Raw genomic sequence first — 19,806 nt, forward strand, 5'->3', positions numbered from 1 at the left:
TTGACGGTGTGGACGGTGTGGATGGTGTTCTTGGGGTCATAGGCAGCATTCCTCCTCCAAACACGGCGAGTTGATGCCAAGGAACTCCATTTTGGTCTCATCTGACCACAACACTTTCACCCAGTTGTCCTCTGAATCATTCAGATGTTCATTGTTGTTATTCTGTCTCTCACTGTTCAAATAAACCTACCATTAAAGTTATAGACTGATCATTTCTTTGTCAGTGGGCAAACGTACAAAATCAGCAGGGGATCAAATACTTTTTTCCCTGACTGTATTTGGACACCTGCTTATCGAACATCTCATTCCAAAATCATGGGAATTAATTTGGAGTTCGTCCCCTCCTTTGCTGCTAGAACAGCCCCTACTCTTCTGTGAAGGCTTTCCACGAGATGTTGAAACATTGCTGAGGGAACTTGCTTCCATTCAGCCACAAGAGCATTAGTGAGGTCGGGCAATGATGTTGGGCGATTAGATCTGGTTTGCAGTTGGCGTTCCAATTCATCCCATAGGTATTCGATGGGATTGAGGTCATGCCTCTGTGCAGGCCAGTCAAGTTCTTCCACACCGATCTTGGAAAACCATTTCTGTATGGACCTCAATTTGTGCGTGGGGGCATTGTCATTCTGAAACTGGTGGGGAAGGCCCTTTCCTAACTTTACAGTTGGCACTATGCATTCGGGCAGGTAGCGTTTACCTGGCATCCACCAAACCCAGATTCGGCCGTCGGGACTGCCAGATGTTTAAGCGTGATTCATCACTCCAGAGAACACGTTTCCACTGCTCCAGAGTCCAATGGCGGCGTGCTTTACACCACTCGAGCCGACACTTGGCATTGCGCATGGTGATCTTAGGCTTGTCTGTGGCAGCTCGGCCATGGAAACCCATTTCATTTAGCTCCAAACAGTTATTGTGCTGACTTTGCTTCCAGAGTCAGTTTGGAACTCTGTAGTGAGTGTTGCAACTGAGGACAGACGATTTTTACACGCTATGTGCTTCAGCACTCGGCGGTCCCGTTCTGTGAGCTTATGTGGCCTACCACTTCGCGGCTGAGCCGTTGTTGCTCCTAGACCATTTCCACTTCATAATAACAGCACTTACAGTTAACCGGGGGCTGCTCCAGCAGGGCAGAGCTGACTTATTGGACAGGTGGAATTCTATGACTGTGCCACATTGAAAGTCACTGAGCTCTTCAGTAAGGCCATTCTACTGCCAATGTTTGTCTATGGAGATTGCATGGCTATGTGGTCGATTTTTGTACTCCTGTCAGCAACGGGTGTGGCTGAAATGACCAAATCCACAAATTTGAAGGCGTTTCCACATACTTTTCTATATATAGTGTATTTCCCCCCCTGACTTCCAAGTTTCCTTTTGCGGAGTTGGTCATGTAGTATTTGTATTTGTTCCTGATCATAGCTGTTCCTTATAACCCTTATTTGACTGCATAGGCTACTTTATAAACTCTTGGGTATTGTTCGCCACATTGCCTAGTGTAAGTCTACACGCCTTGCACAGTCTTCACATTTTTCTGCCTTAAAATGAAATTTAAAAAGGGAGTAAATTTAGATTTGTTTTACTGATCTACACAATCTACTCCACGTTATAAAAGTGAGGAAAAAAGTATGTAACATTTTCCAAATCAATGAAAATGAAAGATTAAGATGTATTGATTGTGAATGTCTTCACACCTTAGTTAATACACATTTGGCAGCCATCACAGCTGTGAATCATTTTTAATAAGTGTCTACCACCAACCTTGCACAACACATATCCATTGATTTTTGTCAAATTTGCTCAAGTTCAGTCAATTTGGTTGGGCAGAAATATTCAAAACTTGTCTCTGATTTTCAAGCAGATTTAAGTCAGAACTGAGACTGAATCATTCAGAAACACTCAGCATCTCTTGAAAAGCCTTTCTTTGGCATTAAAATGTGTGTAATTACCCCAGGGTGAAAAGAGGAGTTTTCTCCCATGTTAACAGTACCGTGCAGGGCCCATTACTTCTGCTCCACATACTGTTGAATTATGGTTTACATATGAAATGCTCTGTCTGATCCCATACTGAGGATAAGAGCTGGTTAGTAGGCTATGGCAAGCTGCTGAAGAGATTCAGGCCAGGGAGGCTGGGAAGGAGAGATTCAGGCCAGGGAGGCTGGGAAGGAGAGATTCAGGCCAGGGAGGCTGGGAAGGAAACCAACTGGTTTATGGATCATAACGAGGAAGAAAGTCTGGCCTTTTTTTGTATTTAGTGTGTGCTACATAACACACTAGACTCTTATAGCTAAACATCCTAGTTGTATTTCTTTAACCTGAGGCTATTCTGCTTTACAAAGTGTTGTATTATGCCATCTCTCTCTCTCTCAAGATAACAGTACATGTTGATCTGTTTTAATAAAGACCATGATTTATGATTAAAACATTCTCTCTTTAATTTCAGGATGCAAAATTATGGATTATTATGGAATATTTAGGAGGAGGATCAGCTCTGGATTTAGTAAGTTTCTCTACAGTATAGTAAACTCCTCAGTAAGATTGCATTGATGTAACACAGGCCTAACCCAAAAGGCGCCTTCACATTTCCGTCAAGGTTCAGTAGGACGCTTTATTCCAGCCTGCTTTCTCTTTTAGTTGGAGCCCGGTGCCTTGGACGAAACCCAGATTGCCACAATTCTCAGAGAGATCCTGAGGGGACTTGAGTACCTGCACTCTGAAAAGAAAATCCACCGAGATATTAAAGGTACTGTTCAGAACACACTATGGCCACACAGTGCAACATGAATATCCAACTGACTGGCCACCATGGTAAATCTGTTCAGTAAATCTGTTCAGAACACACTATGGCCACACAGTGCAACATGAATATCCAACTGACTGGCCACCATGGTAAATCTGTTCAGTAAATCTGTTCAGAACACACTATGGCCACACAGTGCAACATGAATATCCAACTGACTGGCCACCATGGTAAATCTGTTCAGTAAATCTGTTCAGAACACACTATGGCCACACAGTGCAACATGAATATCCAACTGACTGGCCACCATGGTAAATCTGTTCAGTAAATCTGTTCAGAACACACTATGGCCACACAGTGCAACATGAATATCCAACTGACTGGCCACCATGGTAAATCTGTTCAGTAAATCTGTTCAGAACACACTATGTCCACACAGTGCAACATGAATATCCAACTGACTGGCCACCATGGTAAATCTTATCATTCGTGTTATTGCCCCCAGCCGCTAACGTGTTGCTATCGGAGCAAGGAGACGTGAAGCTGGCAGACTTTGGAGTGGCGGGTCAGTTAACGGACACCCAGATCAAGAGGAACACGTTCGTGGGCACTCCCTTCTGGATGGCTCCTGAAGTCATAAAACAGTCTGCGTATGACTCCAAGGTCAGAAATACCACAAGCTCTCTTTCAGGTTCTAGGTTAAGATGACATATCTGTTCATAGGTTCGTGCAAGTGTTATAATGTGTCATAGGCAATGTGTGGGATTGTCAACAAAATGTTTAATGCAAACTTTGTTTTCATAGTGGGGATCCTAAAAAATCTAATCATAGTGTCCAGTAACCCCTTTTTTTCTTCTGGCTGAATTCCACTGTTCTGTTGAGTAGAGGCATTGCAGAGGGAGCTTCAGCTCTGTAACCTGCTGTGATCACACTACAGCCAGTGCACAGCACTGCACACAGATAGAAAATATCACCAGACACATTAGGAACGACCACAACATATGAATCACCATGCGGCAAACCAGAGCCACCACAGTCTCACCCTGGGTTGACGGTAGTTCCTTTAAATGGCTATCTCACACCCACTAGAAAGGCCCCACTTAGTAGGCATATATATATTCTAGCGGGTGTGAAGTTTGTTACTAGCTAATATGTGAAATATAAAATGGCTCCCTGCATCTTTTGAATAGAAATCTCTAATGAAGTCTCAAGTGTTATCACTTTCATTCTGTGAATCATGCTGTCTGGATATATTTTGCATCACAAACCATCCCTATTGATATTTGCTATGAGGTTTTGAAGTCCCTTGTGGAAGTGTGATGAATTTGTTCTAAAAATCTTTCTCAAAAGTATTTTTTTTATCGTTGTGTCGCAGGCGGATATATGGTCGCTAGGTATAACAGCCATAGAGCTAGCCAAAGGAGAGCCACCCTACTCAGAGCTTCACCCTATGAAGGTCTTATTCGTCATCCCAAAGAACAACCCGCCCACCCTGGAAGGAAACTACTGCAAACCCCTCAAAGAATTCATAGAAGCATGTTTGAACAAAGAGCCCAGCTTTGTAAGTGGTGTTTGGGGAGCAATTGAGCTCAAATGAGCATTTTGTTAATTAGTGGTTAAGAGCGTTTGGGCCAGTAACCGAAAGGTCGCTGGTTCGAATCCGCAAACCCGACTAGGTGAAAAATCTGTCTGTGCCCTTGAGCAAGGCACCTAACCCTTATTTCTCCTGTATGTTGCTCTGGATAAGAGCATCTGCTAAATGACAAAAATGTAGAAAGTCAACCCTCTGTACATTAGGAAACACATCCAATATTTACACTTGTTTGACTCTGTGCTCCTCCTCAGAGGCCAACTGCCAAGGAGCTGCTAAAACACAAGCTGATCATCCGGCACGCCAAGAAGACGTCCTACCTTTCAGAGCTGGTGGAGAAGTACAAGAAGTGGAAAGCAGAGCAGTCTCGGGACGACTCCAGCGACGACGAGTCGGACTCGTAAGTCATTATCATTTGATCCATTAAAGTCCTTTAATGTTATTTAGCCGATCGTGGTCATTCGTTCCTCGGCAATTCACACACAAGTGGTTGTTAACCAGATTGTTTATTGGGACAGTTTACTAATATACTTCAGACTGTGTTTCCATGTGAGGTTGTCTAAAGGTTGTCTTTATGTCTTGTCAGTGAGCAGGATGGCCAGGCATCTGGAGTGAACGACTCTGGGAACGATGACTGGATCTTCAACACCATCAGGGAGAAGGACCCCAAGAAGTTCCTGAATGGTGCCGCCCAGTTTGATGAGCTGGAGAGGAACAAGGTAAGATGGCAGAGAAACATGCAACTTAGTTTATCATGGTTATCCTCACCCCAAATTCTAATTTAAGCTGAGTGTATATTCATACCATTGTGTATGTTTATACCATTGTGTATATTTATACCATATTATAAACTGGGTGGTTTGAGCCCTGAATGATGATTGGCTGAAAGCTGTGTTATATCAGACCGTATACCATGGGTATGACAATTTGTGTTTTACTGTTCTAATTACGTTGGTAACCATTTTATAATTGCAATAAGGCGCCTCCGGGGTTTGTGGTATATGGCCAATATACCACGGCTATGGGCTGTGTCCAGGCACTCTGCATTGCGTCTTGCCTAAGAACATCATGGGTGCACCTCAGCCACGCTCAAGGTCCTAAACGATATCTTAACCGCCATCGATAAGAAACAATACTGTGCAGCCGTATTCATTGACCTGGCCAAGGCTTTCGCCTCAATCACCACATCCTCATCGGCAGACTCAATAGTCTTGGTTTCTCAAATGATTGCCTCGCCTGGTTCACCAACTACTTCTCTGATAGAGTTCAGTGTGTCAAATCGGAGGGCCTGTTGTCCGCGCCTCTGGCAGTCTCTATGGGGGTGCCACAGGGTTAAATTCTTGGGCCAACTCTTTTCTCTGTATACATTAATGATGTCGCTCTTGCTGCTGGTGAGTCTCTGATCCACCTCTACGCAGACGACACCATTCTGTATACTTCTGGCCCTTCTTTGGACACTGTGTTAACAACCCTCCAGGCCAGCTTCAATGCCATACAACTCTCCTTCCGTGGCCTCCAACTGCTCTTAAATACAAGTAAAACTAAATGCATGCTCTTCAACCGATCGCTGCCTGCTCCTGCCCACCCATCCAGCATCACTACTCTGGACGGTTCTGACTTAGAATATGTGGACAACTACAAATACCTAGGTGTCTGGTTAGACTGTAAACTCTCCTTCCAGACTCACATCAAACATCTCCAATCCAAAGTTAAATCGAGAATTGGCTTCCTATTTCGCAACAAAGCATCCTTCACTCATGCTGCCAAACATACCCTCGTAAAACTGACCATCCTACCGATCCTCGACTTCGGCGATGTCATTTACAAACTAGCCTCCAACACTCTACTCAGCAAATTGGATGCAGTCTATCACAGTGCCTTCCGTTTTGTCACCAAAGCCCCATATACTACCCACCACTGCGACCTGTACGCTCTCGTTGGCTGGCCCTCGCTTCATACTCGTCGCCAAACACACTGGCTCCAGGTCATCTACAAGACCCTGCTAGGTAAAGTCCCCCCTCATCTCAGCTCGCTGGTCACCATAGCAGCACCCACCTGTAGCACGCGCTCCAGCAGGTATATCTCACTGGTCACCCCCAAAGCCAATTCCTCCTTCGGCCGCCTCTCCTTCAGTTCTCTGCTGCCAATGACTGGAACGAACTACAAAAATCTGAAACTGGAAACACTTATCTCCCTCACTAGCTTTAAGCACCAGCTGTCAGAGCAGCTCACAGATTATTGCACCTGTACATAGCCCATCTATAATTTAGCCCAAACAACTACCTCTTCCCCTACTGTATTTATTTATTTATTTTGCTCCTTTGCACCCCATTATTTATATTTCTACTTTGCCCTTTCTTCCACTGCAAATCTACCATTCCAGTGTTTTACTTGCTATATTTTATGTACTTCGCCACCATGGCCTTTTTTGCCTTTACCTCCCTTATCTCACCTCATTTGCTCACATTGTATATAGACTTATTTTTCTACTGTATTATTGACTGTATGTTTGTTTTACTCCATGTGTAACTCTGTGTTGTTGTATGTGTCAAACTACTTTGCTTTATCTTGGCCAGGTCGCAATTGTAAATGAGAACTTGTTCTCAACTTGCCTACCTGGTTAAATAAAGGTGAAATAAAAAGTAAAAACAGCCCTTAGCCGTGGTATATTGGCCATAAACCACACCTCCTCTGGCCTTAGTGCGTAAGTATACCAGGGCATTCTAGAGCACTCATTATTTCCCTATAACGCACGGTAGAATTCAATGGCTATAGTTAATTTTTACATGTTTTGTTTGAGCTGCTTTTGAAAGCAAAAGTCAAATTTAAAACATTGGCATTGTTGGAATTTTATTTTCATAATGGCAAGCTAGGACTGATGGGTTTGGTTAGCTCAACTAGCAAGTCTGTTTGTTTGGTTACCACGGCAACTAATCTAGCTATCTAGTAAAACTTGCTAGCTACTTCAGTGGATGTTGAACACATTTCTACCGGCAAATATGTTAAATTATTGCCATGGTATAAAAGGGATAATCAACTTGGGGCTCTATGCGTTATCTGGAAAATAATGCAACTCCATGGAAGGAACACACCACGTCGTTCATTATTTTCCTCCTTGATTATCCCTTACGTATTTTCTGTTTATTATGGAACCCCATTCAGCAGCTACTCTACCTGGGGTCCAGCAAAATTAAGGCAGTTTATACAATTCTAGAAACATTACAATAGATTCACAGATTTCACAACATGCTGTGTGCCCTCAGGCCCCTATTCCACCACTACCACATATCTACAGTACTAAATCCATGTGTATTTGTGTGTATGGTGTGTACGTTATCGTGTGTGTATGTATGCATGTGCCTTTGTTTGTGTTGCTTCACAGTCCCCGCTGTTCCATAAGGTGTTTTTATTCATCTGTTTTTTTAAATCTAGTTTTACTGCTTGCATCAGTTACTTCAAATTAAATCACATTTATTTATAAAGCCCTTCTTACATCAGCTGATATCTCAAAGTGCTGTACAGAAACCTGGCCTAAAACAGCAAGCAATGCAGGTGTAGAAGCATGGTGGCTAGGAAGAACAGAACCTAGGAAGAAACCTGGAGAGGAACCAGGCTATGAGGGGTGGCCAGTCCTCTTCTGGCTGTGCCGGGTGGAGATTATAACAGAACATGGCCAAGATGTTCAAATGTTCATAGGTGACCAGCAGGGTCAAATAATAAATAATCACAGTGGATGTCGAGGGTGCAACAGGTCAGCACCTCAGGAGTAAATGTCAGTTGGCTTTTCATAGCCGATCATTGAGAGTATCTCTACCGCTCCTGCTGTCTCTAGAGAGTTGAAAACAGCAGATCTGGGACAGGTAGCACGTCCGGTGAACAGGTCAGGATTCCATAGCCGCATGCAGAACAGTTGAAACTGGAGCAGCAGCACGGCCAGGTGGACTGGGGACAGCAAGGAGTCATCAGGCCAGATAGTCCTGAGGCATGGTCCTCCAAGAGAGAGAGAGAGATTTAGAGAGAGCATACTTAAATTCACACAGGACACCAGATAAGACAGGAGAAATACTCCAGATATAACAGACTGGCCCTAGCCCCCCGACGCATAAACTATTGCAGCATAAATACTGGAGGCTGAGACAGGAGTGTTCAGGAGACACTGTGGCCCCATCCGACGATACCCCCGGACAGGGCCAAACAGGCAGGCTATAACCCCACCCACTTTGCCAAACCACAGCCCCCGCACCATTAGCGGGATATCTTCAACCACCAACTTACCATCCTGAGACAAGGCCGAGTATAACCCACAAAGATCTCCGCCACGGCACAACCCAAGGGGGGGCGTCAACCCAGACAGGAAGATCACGTCAATGACTCAACCCACTCAAGTGACGCACCCCTCCCAGGGACGGCATGGAAGAGCACCAGTAAGCCAGTGACTCAGCCCCTGTAACAGGGTTAGAGGCAGAGAATCCCAGTGGAGAGAGGGGAACCGGCCAGGCAGAGACAGCAAGGGCGGTTCGTTGCTCCAGTGCCTTTCCGTTCACCTTCACACTCCTGGGCCAGACTACACTCAATCATAGGACCTACTGAAGAGATGAGTCTTCAATAAAGACTTAAATGTTGAGACCGAGTCTGCGTCTCTCACATGGGTAGGCAGACCATTCCATAAAAATGGAGCTCTATAGGAGAAAGCCCTGCCTCTAGCTGTTTGTTTAGACATTCTAGGGACAGTAAGGAGGCCTGCGTCTTGTGACCATAGTGTACGTGTAGGTATGTACGGCAAGACCAAATCGGAAAGATGCGTAGGAGCAAGCCCATGTAATGCTTTGTAGGTTAGCAGTAAAACCTTGAAATCAGCACTTGCCTTAACAGGAAGCCAGTGTAGAGAGGCTAGCACTGGAGTAATATGATCACATTTTTTGGTTCTAGTCAAGATTCTAGCAGCCGTGTTTAGCACTAACTGAAGTTTATTTAGTGCTTTATCCGGGTAGCCGGAAAGTAGAGCATTGCAGTAGTCTAACCTAGAAGTGACAAAAGCATGGATACATTTTTCTGCATTTTTGGACAGAAAGTTTCTGATTTTTGCAATGTTACGTAGATGGAAAAAAAAAGCTGTCCTTGAAACAGTCTTGATATGTTTGTCAAAAGAGAAATCAGGCTCCAGAGTAACACCAAGGTCCTTCACAGTTTTATTTGAGATGACTGTACAACTATCAAGATTAATTGTCAGATTCAACAGAAGATCTCTTTGTTTCTTGGGACCTAGAACTAGCATCTCTGTTTTGTCCGAGTTTAAAAGTAGAACATTTGCAGCCATCCACTTCCTTATGTCTGAAACACAGGCTTCCAGCAAGGGCAATTTTGGGACTTCACCATGTTTCATCGAAATGTACAGCTGTGTGTCATCCGCATAGCAGTGAAAGTTAACATTATGTTTCCGAATTACATCACCAAGAGGTAAAATATATAGTGAAAACAATAGTGGTCCTAAAACGGAACCTTCAGGAACACTGAAATTTACAGTTGATTTGTCAGAGGACAAACCATCCACGGAGACAAACTGATATCTTTCCGACAGATAAGATCTAAACCAGGCCAGAAGTTGTCCGTGTAGACCAATTTGGGTTTCAAATCTCTCCAAAAGAATGTGATGATCGATGGTATCAAAGCGGGACTAAGGCTAGGAGCACGAGGACAGATGCAGAGCCTTGGTCTGACGCCATTAAAAGGTCATTTACCACCTTCACAAGTGCAGTCTCAGTGCTATGATGGGGTCTAAAACCAGACTGAAGCGTTTCGTATACATTGTTTGTTTTCAGGAAGGGATTGAGTTGCTGCGCAACAGCTTTTTCAAAAAGTTTTGAGAGGAATGGGAGATTCGATATAGGCCGATAGTTCTTTATATTTTCTGGGTCAAGGTTCGGCTTTTTCAAGAGAGGCTTTATTACTGCCACTTTTAGTGAGTTTGGTACACATCCGGTGGATAGACAGCCGTTTATTATGTTCAACATAGGAGGGCCAAGCACAGGAAGCAGCTCTTTCAGTAGTTTAGTTGGAATAGGGTCCAGTATGCAGCTTGAATGTTTAGAGGCCATGATTATTTTCATCATTGTGTAAAGAGAGATAGTACTAAAACACTTTAGTGTCTCCCTTGATCCTAGGTCCTGGCAGAGTTGTGCAGACTCAGGACAACGGAGCTTTGGAGGAATACGCAGATTTAAAGAGGAGTCCGTAATTTGCTTTCTAATGATCATGATCTTTTCCTCAAAGAAGTTCATGAATTTATTACTGCTGAAGTGAAAGCCATCCTCTCTTGGGGAATGCTGCTTTTTAGTTAGCTTTGCGACAGTATCAAAAACAAATTTGGGATTGTTCTTATTTTCCTCAATTAAGTTGGAAAAATAGGATGATCGAGCAGCAGTGAGGGCTCTTCGGTACTGTCTTTCCAAGCTAGTCAGAAGACGCCATTTCTGTTCCAATTTTCTGGAAGCTAGCTTCAGAGCTCGGGTATTTTCTGTATACCAGGGAGCTAGTTATGACAAATGTTTTTAGGGGTGCGAATGCATCTAGGGTATTGCGCAAGGTTAAATTGAGTTCCTCAGTTAGGTGGTTAACTGATTTTTGTACTTTGACGTCCTTGGGTAGGCGGAGGGAGTCTGGAAGGGCATCTAGGAATCTTTGGGTTGTCCGAGAATTTAAAGCACGACTTTTGATGATCCTTGGTTTGAGTAAGAGCAGATTATTTGTTGCGATTGCAAAGGTAATAAAATGGTGGTCCGATAGTCCAGGATTATGAGGAAAAACATTAAGCTCCACAACATTTATTCCACGGGACAAAACTAGGTCCAGAGTATGACTGTGGCAGTGAGTAGGTCTGGAGACATGTTGGACAAAACCCACTGAGTCGACGATGGCTCCGAAAGCCTTTTGGAGTGGGTCTGGACTTTTCCATGTGAATATTAAAGTCACCAAAAATTAGAATATTATCTGCCGTGACTACAAGGTCCGATAGGAATTCTGGGAACTCCGTGAGAAAAGCTGTATATGGCCCAGGAGGCCTGTAAACAGTAGCTATAAAAAGTGATTGAGTAGGCTGCATAGATTTCATGACTAGAAGCTCAAAAGACAAAAACGTCATTTTCTTTTTTGGAAAATTGAAATTTGCTATCATAAATGTTAGCAACACCTATGCCTTTGCGGGATGCGCGGGGGATATGGTCACTAGTGTAACCAGGAGGTGAGGCTTCATTTAACACAGTAAATTCATCAGGCTTAAGCCATGTTTCAGTCAGGCCAATCACATCAAGATTATGATCAGTGATTAGTTCATTGACCATACCTGCCTTGGAAGTGAGGGGTCTAACATTCAGTAGCCCTATTTTGAGATGTGAGGTATCACAATCTCTTTCAATAATGACAGGAATGGAGGAGGTCTTTATTCCAGTGAGATTGCTAAAACGAACACCGTCATGTTTAGTTTTGCCCAACCTAGGTCGAGGCACAGACACGGTCTCAATGGGGATAGCTGAGCTGACTACACTGACTGTGCTAATGGCAGACTCCACTGAGCTGGCAGGCTGGCTAATAGCCTGCTGCCTGGCCTGCACCCTATTTCATTGTGGAGCTAGGGGAGTTAAAGCCCTGTCTTTGTTCGTAGATAAGATGAGAGCACCCCTCTAGCTAGGATGGAGTCCGTCACTCCTCAACAGGCCAGGCTTGGTCCTGTTTATGGGTGAGTCCCAGAAAGAGGGCCAATTGTCTACAAATTCTATCTTTTGGGAGGGGCAGAAAACAGTTTTCAACCAGCGATTGAGTTGTGAAACTCTGCTGTAGAGCTCATCACTCCCCCTAACTGGGAGGGGGCCAGAGACAATTACTCGATGCCGACACATCTTTCTAGCTGATTTACACGCTGAAGCTATGTTGCGCTTGGTGACGTCTGACTGTTTCGTCCTAACATCGTTGATGCCGACGGATAACAATATCCCTATACTCTCTACACTCGCCAGTTTTAGCTTTAGCCAGCACCATCTTCAGATTAGCCTTAATGTCGGTAGCCCTGCCCCTGGTAAACAGTGTATGATCGCTGGATGATTCGTTTTAAGTCTAATACTACGGGTAATGGAGTTGCCAATGACTAGGGTTTTCAATTTGTCAGAGCTAATGATGGGAGGCTTCGGCGTCTCAGACCCCATAACGGGAGGAGTAGAGACCAGAGAAGGCTCGGATTCTGACTCCGACTCGCTGCTTAATGGGGAGAACCGGTTGAAAGTTTCTGTCGGCTGAATGAGCGACAACGGTTGAGCATTCCTACAGCGTTTCCCTCCAGAAGCCATGAGGAAGTTGTCCGGCTGCGTGGACTGTGCGAGGGGATTTATACTGCAATCTGTACTTACTGGTGGCACAGACACTGTTTCATCCTTTCCTACACTGAAATTACCCTTGCCTAACGATTGCGTCTGAAGCTGGGCTTGCAGCACAGCTATCCTCGCATTAAGGCGATCGTTCTCCTGTATATTATGAGTACAGCGACTACAATTAGAAGGCATCGTGTTAATGTTACTACTTAGCTTCGGCTGGTGGAGGTCCTGACGAACCACGTCCAGAGTGAAAAGTTGAATGAAAAAAAAGTTGAGCGAGGGAAAAACTAAAAATATAAACGGTAATTTAAAAGTAAAAACCGTCAAGTTGTCAGGTAGCAACAAAATACACAGCAGCACCTAAACAAGTCTGCAAGTTGTGACCGGAAGTTGTCACTAGCACTATCAGGTTTGGTCACTTGATGTGGAATAGAGTTTCATTTAGTCATGGCTCTATGTAGTATTGTGCGCCACCCATAGTCTGTTCTGGACTTGAGCACTGTGAAGAGACCTCTTGTGGCATGTCTTGTGGGGTATGCATGGGTGTCCGAGCTGTGTGCCAGTAGTTTAGAGTAGACATACAGCTCGGTGCATTCAACATGTCAATATCTCTCATAAATAAAAGTAGTGATGAAGTCAATCTCTCCTCCACTTTGAACCAGGAGAGATTGACATGCATATTATTAATATTAGCTCTCTGTGTACATTAAGTCCTTTTTTGTGGCACCTGACCACATGACTGAACAGTAGTCAAAGTGTGACAAAACTAGAGCCTTCAGGACCTGCTTTGTTGATAGTTTTGTTAAGGCAGAGCATCGCTTTATTATGGACAGACTTCTCCACATCTTAGCTACTACTGCATCAATATGTTTTGACCATGACAGTTTACAATCTAGGGTTACTCCAAGCAGTTTAATCATTTCAACTTGCTCAATTTCCACATTATGTATTACAAGATTTAGTTGAGGTTTAGTGAATGTTTTGTCCCAAATACAATGCTTTTAGTTTTAGAAATATTTAGGGCTAACCTAGTCCTTGCCACCCACTCTGAAATGAACTGCAGCTCTTTAAGTGTTGCAGTCATTTCAGTTGCTGTACTAGCTGACTTGTATAGTGTTGAGTCATCCGCATACATAGACACTCTGGCTTTACTCAAAGTCAGTGGTATGTTGTTAGTAAAAATTGAAAAAAGCAAGGGGCCTAAACAGCTACCCTGAGGAATTCCTGATTCTAACTGGATTATGTTTGAGAGGCTTCCATTAAAGAACACCCGTGTTCTGTTAGACAAGTAACTCTTTATCCACATTATAGCAGGGGACGTGAAGCCATAACACACATTTTTCCAGCAGCAGACAATGATCGATAATGTCAAGCTGCACGTATACAGTACCAGTCAAAAGTTTGGACACTGGGGAAGTGTACCAAAACATTTCTGCAGCATTGAAGGACCCCAAGAACACAGTGGCATCATTCTTGGTTTTAAAAAATACAATTTTATTTAGTAAATGTGTTTATTTGTTTCTTTTCATTTTGATAACAGATGAAAATGTCATGAATTCAATGTTATTTGTTAATGTAAAAAATCTAAATGTATTGATTTTCAGGTTGTCATTGGATTTGGGGTGAAAATAATGGGGTCCCCAGAAATTCTGCGGGGAAAAATGGCTACCACGCGGGAAAGTTTGAATACCACTGCCATAGTGTATTTATACCATAGTGTATATTCGTACCATGGTGTATGTTCGTACCATGGTGTATATTCGTACCATGGTGTATATTCGTACCATGGTGTATACTCGTACCATGGTGTATATTCGTACCATGGTGTATATTCGTACCATGGTGTATACTCGTACCATGGTGTATACTCGTACCATGGTGTATATTCGTACCATGGTGTATATTCGTACCATGGTGTATACCGTAGTGTACACTGAGTGTACAAAACACCTTCCTAATACTGAGTTTGCCCTCAGACTAGCCTTAATTCGTCGGGCATGGACTCTACAAGGTGTCAAAAGCATTCCACAGGGATGCTTGCCCATGTTGACTCCAATGCTTCCCACAGTTGTCAAGTTGTCTGGATGTCCTTTGGGTGGTGGCCCATTCTTGATACGCACGAGGAAACTGTTGAGTGTGAAAAACCAAGCAGCATTGCAGTTTTTGACACAAACCGGTGCACCTGGCACCTACTACCATACCCAGGTCAAATGCACTTAAATCTTTTGTCTTGCCCATTCATCCTCTGAATCCTTCTCTCAAGCCTTAAAAATCCTTATTTAAGCTGTCTCCGCTTCATCTACACTGATTTGAAGTGTATTTAACAAGTCACATCAATAAGGGATTATAGCTTTCACCTGGTCAGTCTGTCATGGAAGAGCAGGTGTTTTTTTGTTTTGTATATACTTAGTATATTTTTATACCATAGTCTATATATTTATACCATAGTCTATATATTCGTGCCGCCATAGTGTGTATATTCATACCACATGCTTTCTCCCGTCAGTTTTCATATACATCATGATCTAACCAAACACAGAGTTGTTCAGGAGGTGGTTTCTGGGCATTCTCTGTTTTAATAAGCTGACTTTCACTCTTCAGCTGTTTTTCAGCTCTTGCACTGAGCCATCAGTATGATTTTTAATTTTATACTTTCCTCATCAGGTGCAAGACAATCCAAAAAGGCCTCTGTCACAGAGCTGGTACACTATCATTTCACCTTTGTTTGCTGAGGTAAGAATGTATTTGGGCTCATTTTAACTATATCTTCTGACATCTTGTGATGTTACTATTTCTCTTTTTATCTAAAGATAATAACGGTGAATCTCAGTCAAGTTAAATGATTCCGGGTCAAACTGTTCTGATATATCTGTTTACCTTATTGAAGTTACAGCTGCACACTTTAAGATTTTATTTATTTATTTATTTAACCATTATTTAACTATGCAAGTCAGTTTAGAAGAAATTCTTATTTACAATGACGGCCTACACCGGCCAAACCCGGATGACGTTGGGCCAATTGTGCACCGCCCTATGGGACTCCCAATCACGGCCGGTTGTGATACAGCCTGGATTCGAACTATGGTATCTGTAGTGATGCCTCTAGCACTGAGATGCAGTGCCTTAAACCACAGCGCCACTTGGGAGCCAAAATGATCCAGTAAACTCTCTCTCCTTCCCTTAGTTAAAAGAGAACCAGGTTGAGGCAACCAATGGCAAGCCAGAGGCTGTGGACGAGCTGAGGGAGGCCGTTTTCCGGTCAGAGGAGTCCTATCCTGGTATCTCTGACGCCCTGGTGTCTGAACTAGTGCACAGACTACGGAGGTAATGGCAATAGCATCAACACCTCCCATGATTTGATTTACAGCTCATAGTATTTTCATTTTATTCCAACATTAGGGTGCAGACCTATAAGTCTAGTGTTGTTTCTCACACCTCCATCCCAACCTAAATCTTCCCATTGTTCATCCTCTGCTCCTGCAGGTTTTCTCTACCCAGGGCCTCATCCTCCCAGTGACACCCCCACCCACCCCCCTCCCACCCCTACAGTAGCAGCAGTCCGTCAGTCCATGGCCTCTGACATCAACAGCCAAGATGAAGTCTCCCAGGAAGTTCTCCATCACTCATTCATTCATTCACCTAAAGAAAAGCCTCAGCCCTGTTTTTTTTATCTCTACTTAACATAGATTGTCACTTTGCGGCCAGTCACTGGCCTGTTGGTCAGCTGCCACCTTGACTGACAAGTGCTGTAAGACCTTTTTGGGCTCAATACCTCCAATATGAATGCAGGACCATTGATTCAAATATTTGGTGTGGCTTATTCCTAAAAGGTTCTGTAGCCTTTCAGGGAGGATCTAACTTTCGTGTGTGTGTGTGTGTGTGTGTGTGCGCACGTGCATGCGAGCATCTCCCTTGAGATCCTGTGAAATGTGCGGTGGAGATTGAAGCATTCTTTTCAAAACTCAGGTATCCTGCTTTTAAGTGGATGGGGTCCTCTGGGAGATTTAGAGATCTGTTGGGTGGCTGTACAAACTTGTAAATAGGCACATTTTTACAAATATTGAGAAATAATGGAGTGTACGCAAAGGAATCTCTGTGTACAAATGGCCAAATGCTTCTGTAGATATATTCTGTTAGAAAGGGTCAATGTTTAAAGAGACCTGTAAATGGTCATAACTGAGATTTCCTTGCCTTTATTACTTGTTCTTTTGTATTTGTCTTGGATTTCCACTTGTTTTAATACATTATCTTGGATTTCCACTTGTTTTAATACATTATCTTGGATTCCCTCTTGTTTTAATAATACATTTTCAAGGACACATCCATTCAATGACAATTGCTTCCCTCTGTTGTGTTTTTATGTTAATAGATACTTTGGCCACCTTTTTTTTGTTTCTTTAAATGCTCTTTGACCTTTTTGATGTCACACTCCATGACATGGCTGTAGTTGCCATGCAGACCACAGAAACAGAATCTTTCCAGCTGGACCACTTCTAACCCTCTCTAGTCTTGACACTGGGTTCTATGTTGCCAGAGCATGGAACTTCATGAGACCACATGGTTTCATGACAAGATGTCTGTTGGATTGTTCCTCAGTCCCATCACCTGTGTAAGATGAGTGCTTTAGTTCTATTGATGGTTCACCTTTCCTCTTCTTCTTCTTTTACATAGCAGTAAATTCAACTACATCATCCCACTACAGACACATCTTCTTTGGAACTGCAGTGGTACAATCTATTACCAACAGCTTGAATTGCACTTTGAAAATAAAAGCCTATTTTTCTTTTATTTTTGTAGCCGTAAGCATGATCATTATTATACAGGAATGTGTCAATGCTACATAAGACAACTGTCCACCCGAAGCAACACAGCTTGGTGCACAGTATAACAGAACACTGTAAATGTGAATTCCACACTAAGTTTAGTTGAAAAGGATTGCAGAAGTGCATTATGGAGTATTAATTGATGTAAAGTAGCAGAAAGCCAGCAGCCATTAGGAAGCATACCCCCCCCCCCCCCCCCCCCCCCCCATGTAGTTTTAAATGAATGTGCGTTAATGTACAAGCATTTCGCTACACCCACAATAACATCTGCTAAACACGTGTTTCCATAAAGTTTAATTTGATGAAAAATAACTCCTGTGACTTGGCCTGCACAGTATTTATTTAACTAGGCAAATCAGTTAAAAACAAATTCTTATTTACAATGTTGGTCTAGGAACAGTGGGTTAACTGCCTTGTTCAGGGGAAGAGCGACAGATTTTTTTTAACCTTGTCAGCTCGTGGATTCAACCTAGCAACCTTTCAGTTACTGGCCCAACGCTCTAACTACTAGGCTACCTGCCGCCCCTAATATGCATTGTAGCATGCATGCTACAGGACTCTTAACCTGATGTCCTGGACCTTGAGTGTTAAAATCAGCCTTAGTAACTTTGTCGTAAGTGGGGTGCAGCTTTAAAAAATCATTTGAGCCAAGTGTTACATTTTTGGGGGGCCAGGTCGACTTTTTTGTAATTGGTAGAAATCCTGCCGCTATCAAGACATATATGCAGTAATAATGTTTCAAATAAATGAATCTTGGCAAGGTGATTAACTTTTAATCCCACGCTATGGCAGCATGGACAAATTTAACAGTTGATTTCCATCAGCTTTTCTTATTTTTTAAGTTAATGGTTTTTGCTCTTTACATGGGGTTAGATACTATAGCTTCATAAAGCACACAGAAGTATGAACACTGGGTCTCCTATGGGATTTCAACAGCTACTGGAAACCTTTGTATTAGCTGTGTTCAGACCAATGTGAGATGTCCAGTATTGAACTGTTTTTCTTCTGAGTTTTGTGCATTTGGTACCCCCTGTTTGGTCCCTTGTTTGATTCCACTTCTGTTGACCTGTTTGCCAACATTTGAGTGGACCCCTTTTAATCTAGTTCCATTATCCCCCTTATGTCACACATGAAAGTGCCATGTATGTACGCCCATCTTTTTTTTGGTTTTGTAATTTGCACCTTGTGGAGACAACTGTCCGGTTTTATTCTTTCAGTGTTGCACTTTTGTAAGCGTTTTCTTCAGGATTCAAGTAAGAAAAATGGTACTTGAGGCCATAGTTTTTTCGTTGTCATATCTTACATGATTACTAGTAAAACTTTTGAGTTTGGCAATAAAGCAGTGGGGTTGTCAGGACACATTTGTCAGCACAGGTATATTCTACGGAACACGGATATTTTTATAACTCAAACGAGCAGTATGTATAGAATAAAAAAGATTGTCATCTGTTTGATTTTTTTTTAATGTGATGATCATTAATAACAATGGTGTTTTCTCTAACATTGCAGACAGTTTATAGTCCTGTATATAATCATTGCTTATGTCACTCAAATTCCAAGGTATTGGGAGTCTTTGTAAGCTTTCAAGTGATTAAAATCGAATGCAAATTTAAATGGATATTTCTTTGTGTGGAGCAATATTGTTTTTACCAGCATTACAATGCAATACCAGAGGGCATTGTAATGGAAGATCGGTGTCTCCCCCCCCCCCCCCCCCCCCCCTTGTCCATGCGGAAGAGCATGATGTAGGCTAATGTGATTAGCATGAGGTTGTAAGTGGGCAGAATGCTTAAATTCTTCTTAATCTAACTGCACTGTCCAATTTACAGTAGCTATTACAGTGAAAGAATATCATGTTATTGTTTGAGGAGAGTGCACAGTTATGAACTTGAAAATGTGTCAATAAACCAATTAGGCACATTTGGTCAACATTTTGAACAGAAATTAAATGGTTCATTGGATCAGTCTAAAACGTTGCACACACACTGCTGCCATCTGGCCAAAATCGAAATTGCGCCTAACCTGGAATAATACCTTGTGACATTTCTCTTGCATTTAAAAAAGATGGAACAAAAAAATGCATGTTTTTCTTATTTGGATTATCTTTTACCATATCTAATGTGTTATATACACCTAGGGATAAATGAAAGGAAGCTGGTAGATTTCAAATAGTCAGATTTTATGCATTATTTTTGGCAAATTTCAGGGTTAGGAAATTGTGTGAATCACAAAGGTATGGGGGGAAATAATGGGAGGAAACGTGTACAATGGGGGTGCCCTAATTCTCACTAATCATGC

The 19,806-nt window shown here is 42.7% G+C and overlaps 1 protein-coding gene across 1 annotated transcript in view; it reads left to right on the forward strand.

Moving 5' to 3' along the window:
* Window positions 1–19,126, forward strand: part of LOC106582457 (serine/threonine-protein kinase 24) — a 36,267-nt gene extending 17,141 nt beyond the window's left edge. The window contains exons 3-11 of the mRNA XM_014165588.3: window positions 2,438–2,494; window positions 2,629–2,737; window positions 3,240–3,397; window positions 4,110–4,295; window positions 4,580–4,725; window positions 4,912–5,044; window positions 15,350–15,418; window positions 15,870–16,009; window positions 16,169–19,126. Coding sequence (XP_014021063.1) covers window positions 2,438–2,494; window positions 2,629–2,737; window positions 3,240–3,397; window positions 4,110–4,295; window positions 4,580–4,725; window positions 4,912–5,044; window positions 15,350–15,418; window positions 15,870–16,009; window positions 16,169–16,202 — 1,032 coding nt within the window. The 3' untranslated portion in view covers window positions 16,203–19,126. The remainder of the gene's footprint in view (window positions 1–2,437; window positions 2,495–2,628; window positions 2,738–3,239; window positions 3,398–4,109; window positions 4,296–4,579; window positions 4,726–4,911; window positions 5,045–15,349; window positions 15,419–15,869; window positions 16,010–16,168) is intronic.
* Window positions 19,127–19,806: the final 680 nt, after the last annotated feature.

The sequence above is a fragment of the Salmo salar genome, chromosome 21 (assembly GCF_965601325.2).
Source record: "Salmo salar chromosome 21, fSalSal1, whole genome shotgun sequence".
Lineage (NCBI taxonomy): Eukaryota > Metazoa > Chordata > Actinopteri > Salmoniformes > Salmonidae > Salmo > Salmo salar.